This window comes from Sinocyclocheilus grahami, unplaced genomic scaffold (genome assembly GCF_001515645.1).
Source record: "Sinocyclocheilus grahami isolate Dianchi unplaced genomic scaffold, SAMN03320097.WGS_v1.1 scaffold714.1, whole genome shotgun sequence".
Lineage (NCBI taxonomy): Eukaryota > Metazoa > Chordata > Actinopteri > Cypriniformes > Cyprinidae > Sinocyclocheilus > Sinocyclocheilus grahami.
Window position 1 is genome coordinate 311,718 of NW_015505893.1, and position 9,061 is coordinate 320,778.

Consider the following 9,061-nt stretch of genomic DNA (forward strand, 5'->3'; position numbering starts at 1 on the left):
GAGATTTGTGTCTTTTCCCAATTTTAAGCATTTAAGCTTTAAAATATTCATCAAGAAATTGTTCAAGTAATCCATATGAACCAAGCAGTTCAATCTTCTGTCTAACGATTGATTTACATGTTTATATGAATGAAAGCCTAAATTAAATCGGTTTTAAGTTAGGCTTTCATTCATATATAAACATTGATCAACGCACATCAAATATGGCAAACGGAGGCTCAGACATGCTTGCTGGACATGTAAGAACCAGTGAGGTTAAATAGCCCAATTTCACATGAATAAAATACTTCTACAATGTCTTTATTCACTTTTTGAAGCTGGGGGAGTAAATGATGACAGCATTTTCTTTTTCGGGTGAACTGTTCCTTTCATGTCTCTAGCAGAAATACGAAATGTGTTAATCACACTTAAGTTCATTACTTAATTGAAGCAAATAATCTCATGTAGTCTGCTCTTGTTGGTATAATGCACATTTTGACAAATGTAGCAGGTTAGCTTATATGCATACAGAAAAGTAATCTAAACCTCCAGCAAGAATAGAAAAAAATGTGCCCTCTGTTTGCCCAACAAAGCTTTGTCCTTTACATCATTCATATCTCTGAATCAGAGAATTTAATTGCAGTCCACAGAAAAAGTCCATTTCAAATAAGATATGAATCAGCTTCCTCAGAAAAGCATTATCCCGGCCCGTTATCAGCCAAGAGATCCATGCTGATCTTGTAGAAAGATTGGTGACCTCAGCAGGTTTCTCACTCATTCATTTAAATATAAGAGGCACAAACCAATCAGCATTCTCACTCCGGTTAATATATATTTAGATAACCGAGGAATGTTCCTGAATCGCTTCAGATGGTGCGTGAGGAGGCTTGCTGACGTCAAAACCTGCTCACACACCCACACAAGCGTTCCGCACTCACGCCATTAATGACTTTCTCATGGAGCCAGGAACACAAAGCAGAAGTGGGCACAGCATCACTGGCTGCCATCTGCTCTGTATGTGGGCATGTTGAGTTGGAGGAGGACTCCGTGCGCACACACACACACACGCACACAGATCCTCTTCTCTCCTCCTCCCTCACCCACGTTCCCTGACTCACGGTCAGAATCTATCATCCACTTCTTTCTCTTTGCAGTTTGATTGACAGAAGAGGTTTTGTCCAACCAGACACTCCGCAGCCTGCGGCCCAGACAAACGGCACCGGCGCCTGCCCCTCCAATCAAGTCCAGAGTCACATGGTAAGACGGCCGTACTCTGTCCTCTCACAGAGAAAGTGTGTGTGTGTGTGTCCAGTCTGTTGTACTTGAGCCGTTAGCCTAATGAAGCCATTTGTGTTCAAAGCACTTCAAGGTTTCAGCAAAGACAGTGTAAACCAGGGCTGTCCAAACTCTGTCCTGGAGGGCCGTTGTCCTGCAGAGTTTAGCTCCAACTTTGGCTCAGCACACCTGACTGGAAGTTTCTATGCCTAATAAGAGCTTGATTAGCTGGATTACAATAAGTTAAAAGTTATTTCAATAATATTTAGTAATATTTCACGGTATATATATCTTTATTGCCTAAACAGCTTAACAATTTAAATGACATATTGATTTACAATATGAGAATGGGAGTGCTTTTCCTACGTTGTTGTGATTTGATCTGAATGAAAACAGCGTGGCGCAGCTGACACAGAACAGCATACGCTGTTTACTTCCAGCTGACATTCCCCAAAATGGCACCAGGCTGATGCAGAGGAGACGAATTGTTGAATAAAGTCGTTTTTTTTTCTTTTGCGCACAAAAAGTATTCTCGTAGCTTCGTAAAATTACGGATGAACCACTGATGTCACATGGATTATTTTACTGATGTCCTTGCTACGTTTCTGGACCTTGGAACATTTCAGTTGCGTTGCTGTCTATGGGAGGGTCAGACAGCTCTCAGATTCCATCAAAAATATCTTAATTTGTGTTATGAAGATGAACTAAATTCTTACGGGTTTGAAACGACATGAGGGTGAGTAATTAATGACAGAATTTTCATTTTTGGGTGAACTATCCCTTGAAGACTGGAGAAATGGCTGCTGAAAATTCAGCTTTTCCATCTCAGGAATAAATTGCATTTTAATATATATTACAATAAGTTAAAAGTTATTTCAATAATATTTAGTAATATTTCACGGTATATATAATATATCTTTATTGCCTAAACAGCTTAACAATTTAAATGACATATTGATTTACAATATGAGAATGGGAGTGCTTGATTTTCATGAAAATAATATTAATCTTAATAGTCCAAAAATGGCTTTTTCCATTAAGAAAAGTGAAATATGTCCTCAACATGTTCTTTACAGGTTTGGTGACATTTACCCAGATCTTCTTTTTCTGTCTTTCTTTATACTTTTGATCAACACACTCTCTAACCTCTATAATCTTAACCTTCTAATAATTGTTTTGTCATTCTAACCACCAGAAACTGGTCTATTCTGACCCAGGGCTCCAAAACAACATAAAACCCTACACATTTGTGACAGCAATAAAAAATGCAATTGCCACTAGTATATAGATGCACATTCAAAAAATATGATATTTTTGCACAAATTAATTTGTCAGTTGGTTTTTAAATAACACCGATGCCAACATGGACAGGTTTGCTTGACATGACCAGGAACAAATCCATGCCATTATCTAAAACACTGATGACCAATAATACTTTATCGACTGCCAGGTCAAAACGGTAGTAATCACAAGTAACAAAAACAGTCATCAGCTGTATGGAGCCCTGTGACGTGTTTTTTCTGTAACATTTTATTCTTTGTTGGGTCTGACTTCCTCCCGGCTTTCCCTTTTCTCTCTGTCCTTCGTCCTTCCTCCAAATAATTGTTTTGTCATTCTAACCACCAGAAACTGGTCTATTCTGACCCAGGGCTCCAAAACAACATAAAACCCTACACATTTGTGACAGCAATAAAAAATGCAATTGCCACTAGTATATAGATGCACATTAAAAAAATATGATATTTTTGCACAAATTAATTTGTCAGTTGGAAGGTTTTTAAATAACACCGATGCCAACATGGACAGGTTTTTATTTGACATGACCAGGAACAAAACCATGCCAGCATCTAAAACATTGATGACCAATAATACTCTATCGACTGCCAGGTCAAAACGGTAGTAATCACAAGTAACAAAAACAGTCATCAACTGTATGGAGCCCTGTGACGTGTTTTTTCTGTAACACTTTATTCTTTGTTGGGTCTGACTTCCTCCCGGCTTTCCCTTTTCTCTCTGTCCTTCGTCCTTCCTCCCAGTGTGCTCAAGACCAGTGCATTCAGAGCACCAAATTCGTTTTGCAGGCCGCCACCAACCCGCTGCTCCACAGTCAGCCCGTCATTCTGGGCGGAGGCGCGGCCCTCCAGGCCAAGACCTCTCTGGGTGGGCCGTGCTCCACTCTGGGCCCCTCCCAGCCCTCGCTGCCCTCCTCTATCCCAGGCCTCAGCTGCGGAGGAGAGCTGATGGCCGTGCGAGACTCTGAGATCCACTGTCACCATCACCATCAACATTTCATCAGTCCGGAGGAGACGCCCTCCCCGCCTGCAGCCCTGCCCTGCGCCACCCACCTGGGTCACCACGTTCACCCGGCGCAGCTCTTTGACCCCGCCAGCCAGGACTCGCTCCATGAAGACTCTGTGCGGGGTTTGGTGAAGTTGAGTTCAGTTTGAGCTGTTTTTAATGCCGTCCTGCTGAACTGGACCACAAGCCATACGGTACTCTACACACATATAACAGCCTCTGCTGGACGTTTCTGATATTCCGAACAATTTCTGGAGTACTAAGTGAGGACCAAAGCTAGTCTTCCAGCTCTATTATTACCCAAGCTATATTTTCTTTCTTTTATGGAAGCTTACTTCCACTATGGAATAAAAATATTTTTTTTAAAAAGGTAACTGCGACCTTTTCTCTCACAAGTCTGACTTTTTTCTTGCAACTGCAACTCACAATTTTTCCTCAGAATTGCTAGTTTATATTTTGCAATTGCGAGAATAGATCTCACAATTCTGACTTTTTTCCCCCTCAGAATTCTGCATGTGCTTGTGGTCAGGTGTCTAAAAATGAGAGAAAAAAAACTAGATGTAAACACAGAATTCTGAGGAAAAAAGTCAAAATTGTTAGAAACAAGCTCGCATCTGCAAGATTATAAGTCACAATTCTAAGGAAAAAAAAGCCTGAATTGTGAGATGCAAACTCAGAATTCCGAGAAAAAATGTGAGATATAAACTCACAATTCTAAAAAATAAAAAAGTCAGAATTGTGAGATGTAAACTCAACATTGCAAGTTTATAACTCAATTCTATGGAAAAAAGTCAGAACTATGGGATACAAATGTGCAATTCTGAGAAAAAGTTCAGAATTGTGAAATACTAAATTAGAATTCTGAGAAAAATTGTCAAATTTGTGAGATACAAACTCGCAACTGCAAATGTGTAATTCACAATTCTAAGAAAAAAGTCAGAATTCTGAGGAACAAAGTTAGAATTGTTAGATTTAAACTTGGAATTCTAGAAAAAAAATCTAAATTGTGAGATGTAAACTCACAATTGCAAGTTTATAACTCACAATTCTAAGAAAAGAAATCCGAATTATGAGATATAAACTCGCAATTGTAGAAAAAAAATCTGAATCTGATGTACACACAATTGCAAATTTATAACAATTCTGAGAATAAAGTCAAAATTGTGAGCTATAATCTCACAATTCAAAAAAGTCAGATATAAACTCACAATTGCAAATTTATAACAATTCTAAGAATAAAGTCAAAATTGTGGGGAAAAAATGTGCAATTCTGAGAAAAAAGGTCAGAATTGTGAGGTATAAACTCGCAATTGCAAATTTATAACTAACAATTCTAAGGAAAAAGTCAGAATTATGAGATATAAACTCGCAATTGTAGAAAAAAAATCAGATTTGTGAGATGTACACTCACAATTGCAAATTTATAACAATTCTGAGAATAAAGTCAGAATTATGAGATGTAATCTCGCTATTAAAAAAAAGTCAGAATTGTGAGATGTCCACTCACAATTGCAAGTTTATAACGAACAATTCTAAGAAAAACGTACAGTACGTTTCAGATAGAAATTCGTAATTCTGAATTCTCTTTGATGATTTATCTAATCTAAATTAGAATTATGAGATGTGAACTCTATTCTAAAATTGTAAGATAAAAAGTCACAATTACCTTGTATTTATTTTTATTCTGTGGCAGAAATAAGCTTCCATAGCCAAAAGCAGCTCTATAGAGCATAACAGTGGCCACCCACTTTTACGTTCAAGTATTTTTTCCATTCATTTCTCCATAAAGATTTCATAAAGTTCTCCAGTAAAGAAATCAAAGCCTTAAACTAAACCAACCAGCTCTGATATGAATCATTATAATAAAAAATATTTTAAATCTGCCGAGTTACAAGACATGAAGTGCTCATCCCATGAAGCATTGTGAATGACGCAATCAAATAAGAAACTACAGTTCAATATAAAACGATATATTTTAACTACATTACAAAATATTGTGACTGTCATTCACAGTGCTGCATTGCAGTGGTCGATCGTTGCTGAGCTCTTTTGCAGTGATTTATGTTTCCATAGTAACAATGAGTCCTCTGATTGGTTATTTTCTAGTTAAGATTATGGTGTTGGGGAATTCAGCTCTTAAAAATATCTTTAAAAAAGACCTTGAAATCACAGACCTATGGTTTTTAGAGCAGCACATATCACCTCTTAAAGCCTCTTAAAAGGTTTATGTGCTATTGGGGTTCAAATTCAATTAATCTATGGAGAAAGTAAATGGGATTTTTACTTATGGAAGCTGACTGTTGTGCTCTAGAAGTGGGCTTTGCTGTTTTTTTGTTTTTAAGCTGTCAGCCAGCCAATAAATGGGATCATTTCATATGAACAGTGTTCCTGTGTGATCTGTTCATTTGTGGTCCTCCAGTAGAGAATCACTTCAGTGTTCGTCTGTTTGTACAGCCTGTGATTCAGACTCTCACAAACTCATCTGTCCCAAAGTCTGACATGTTCGGTCATACAGTGATAGAGACAGACAACTTTAATGCGACGTCACTGCCTTTATCTCTCTCTGGGGTTATGTCGATGATATTAGTGGTATTATCTATGATAATTATGCTTTGGTTATATATTGCATCAAATTTAAACCAGGTGCCAACACATTATGGTCATGTGATTATGTGCCAAAAAGCAGTTTACTGGTTTTAAGCTACAAAAGTGGAATATTGTGGACGTTAATAAATTCACAACTTTAAAAAAAAAAAAAGAAAAGAAAAAAAAGCTCTTTATGATTGTCTTTGTGTACATGTCTCATTAAAATTCATAAATATAAGATAAAATAAATGTTTTAGTTATTCTAATTAACCGATAATTGATAGAGATTCCTAAATCTGGTTTCAATGGGTAACACTTTACAGTAAGGTTCCATTAGTTAATGTATTAACTAACATGAACGAACAATGAACAATACATTTACTACATTATTTATGAATCTTTCATATTGTTAATGATAATACAGTTGTTCACTGTTAAAGCGGCACTATGTAACGTTGTCCGTGTTCAAAATTTGCTAAATGTATATAATGAGCGAGCACATCATGAATTCATCTTCCAAACCGCGTTTTTGTCTTATTCCGAATCACTACGGTACACTTATAATAAGTACTTATATTTGGACTATTGTAGCCTGGTCGGGTCGCCGCCGCTGCGGAGTAACACATACCTGCGTGAATCGCCATAGACATAAACTAAAGGCGGGCGTACATGGTGCGATTTTTGCTGTCGTACGAGCTCGCAGGCGATTTTTTTTCCTCTCGGGAGAAAATCGCAGATGCTCGCATGGTCTGCGGCTCGTACCGTGTGAGAAGAATTACGGGCCGATCCGAGACGTTACGAGCACCTCCCGTTCTCCCGATAATTTTCAAACATGTCAAAAAAAATCGGATGCTGTCGGTTTACATTCGTGGCGTATGTGCGGTTGAACGAGGCGATTTGGCGATCCATCTGAAGTTGACCAATCAGAAGATGACAAAAACCATATAGTCTATAATAATTTGTTTAATTATACAGTTCTATTTTTTATTTGTTATTCCGAATGTGCCAAATTTGCCGTTCAGCTTTATGAATGAATATGCCTGTTGTATTTCCGGCAAAACGAGCAGAAATTCAGAAATGGCCTACTCCCTCGAGTTCTTTATGAAGAACATAAAGTCCATGCTTTTCAGCCATTCTCTTTGCCATGTCCTTTGGCTTCATTTATTTTTTTTTATTTGGACGTCACAAGCCGCCTGCCACGAAGAAAACTATTTCGTTCTCAGAATCCATATTTTTATGAATGGCGTGAAACATAATGCTTACGTCAAGAGTTTATAAAATCGTAGTAAATTCGTGTCGTGTGTGACTGCCTCTGTACGATTTTTGGATTAACTCAATCGTGACATGTGCCAGAGCTCACGACGTTCCGACCTTCAGAATCGCACCGTGTACGCCCACCTTTAGAGAAGTAGCTCCGGTTGGAATGTTCTTCCGCGTGATGTGTGCAGTTCTGTTTATTAACCGCTAGAGCGCCAAAAGTTACATAGTGCTGCTTTAATTCAGAGTGCATTAACTGTTAACAAGCACAACTGTTGATTTTAATAATGCATTAGTAAATGTTGAAATGAACAAAGATTAATAAATGCTTAAGAACTATTGTTCATTCTTAGTTCATGTTAACTAAAGTAGTTAACTAATGAACCTTATTGTAAAGTGTTACCTTTCGATGTAATGTATAAATGGTAATAACGCATAAAACACAACCATAATTACTAGACAATGTAAAAGATATTGCTTATTTTTAATGCATTGATCAATAGATATCAGAGGAACAAAACACAAATTATATATATATATTAATATCACAAATTACCAGATAAGTCTTAAAACTAGTAGTAGCCAAAATCATTTGAGGCTGCTGGAATTTTGCATAGTTCTGTTGTTAACTATAAATATAACCCCCCCCCCCCCATAAGGCGGATAGCCATAAGGCTATCATGCCAAGTCAAATGCATTAGTGCAGGCCTTGCATTAGCAAATAATTTGCTTGTCTGATGTAAACATTACATCTCCTGCAGAAAGGAAATTGAAATGTTTTAAGAAACTCAATTTCAATTATTATAGAGATGGTTTATGTTTTTCAGCCCCGTTTTTGCCCTAACAGTGTCAAATTTAATCTGCTGCAATCTGTAATTTTCCAAATGCCTGGAATTAGCTTGGAATGATTCGGAAAACAAATGGCTAGACAGACAGTACAATTACTGTTGCACATCCATTAACATCCTGCCAGATGGTATTTTTTCCCATCCATCTGTTATGTCCGGGGTCTGCAACCTATTTTGACCCATTGCAACCATGTTTAGTTTTTGTGTTCCACACAAGAAGTCGTGGAGTCAACTCCACCTCATTCAGGCTCAAGTTCAAATCATCTCCAGATCAGCAAATGGGGTTTATCTTCGTCATGGGTAACTTCTGCCTACCTATGCAGTGGAACTTGTCATTCAGATCACACCTTATCAATATTATAATAAACTGAAATTTAAAGGGGTCCTATTATGCTATTTCACTTTTTTAATTTTAGTCCGTGTGTAGTGTGTATGTTTGGGCATAACAAATATCTATAAAGTTACAAATCTCAAAGTCCACTCCAAAGGGAGATATTTCGTTTTTAAAAAATCCCTTTTCAAGAACTACAACGAACGGCTCGTTTGGACTACAGCGTTTGTTTTCCGGGCTTTGTGATATCACAAAGCGGCCGATTAGAATATCATTAAAATGATTCCCGCCTACAGAAATTCTGGGGAGGGTCGAGGTTGTGGTTAGAACGCTTGGTTGAGTGAGCGCATCAGACGAGACGATGAAGAAGAAGAGCTGCTGCAGAGTTAGTGCAGCAGAGAAAACCAAGAAGAAGAGCTGCTGTGCTGTAGCGTAAAATTTTCGGCATGTCTAGAACAATTCTTACAAGTACAACATGACGTAGCTG

At 37.7% G+C, this 9,061-nt stretch overlaps 1 protein-coding gene across 2 annotated transcripts in view; it reads left to right on the forward strand.

The window, feature by feature from the left end:
- Window positions 1-3,965, forward strand: part of zdhhc14 (zinc finger DHHC-type palmitoyltransferase 14) — a 34,018-nt gene extending 30,053 nt beyond the window's left edge. The window contains exons 8-9 of one of the 2 annotated variants that reach the window (XM_016244314.1): window positions 1,134-1,236; window positions 3,291-3,965. In XM_016244314.1, coding sequence (XP_016099800.1) covers window positions 1,134-1,236; window positions 3,291-3,701 — 514 coding nt within the window. In that variant the 3' untranslated portion in view covers window positions 3,702-3,965. The remainder of the gene's footprint in view (window positions 1-1,133; window positions 1,237-3,290) is intronic. The other variant, XM_016244315.1, reaches the window with a different exon arrangement.
- Window positions 3,966-9,061: the final 5,096 nt, after the last annotated feature.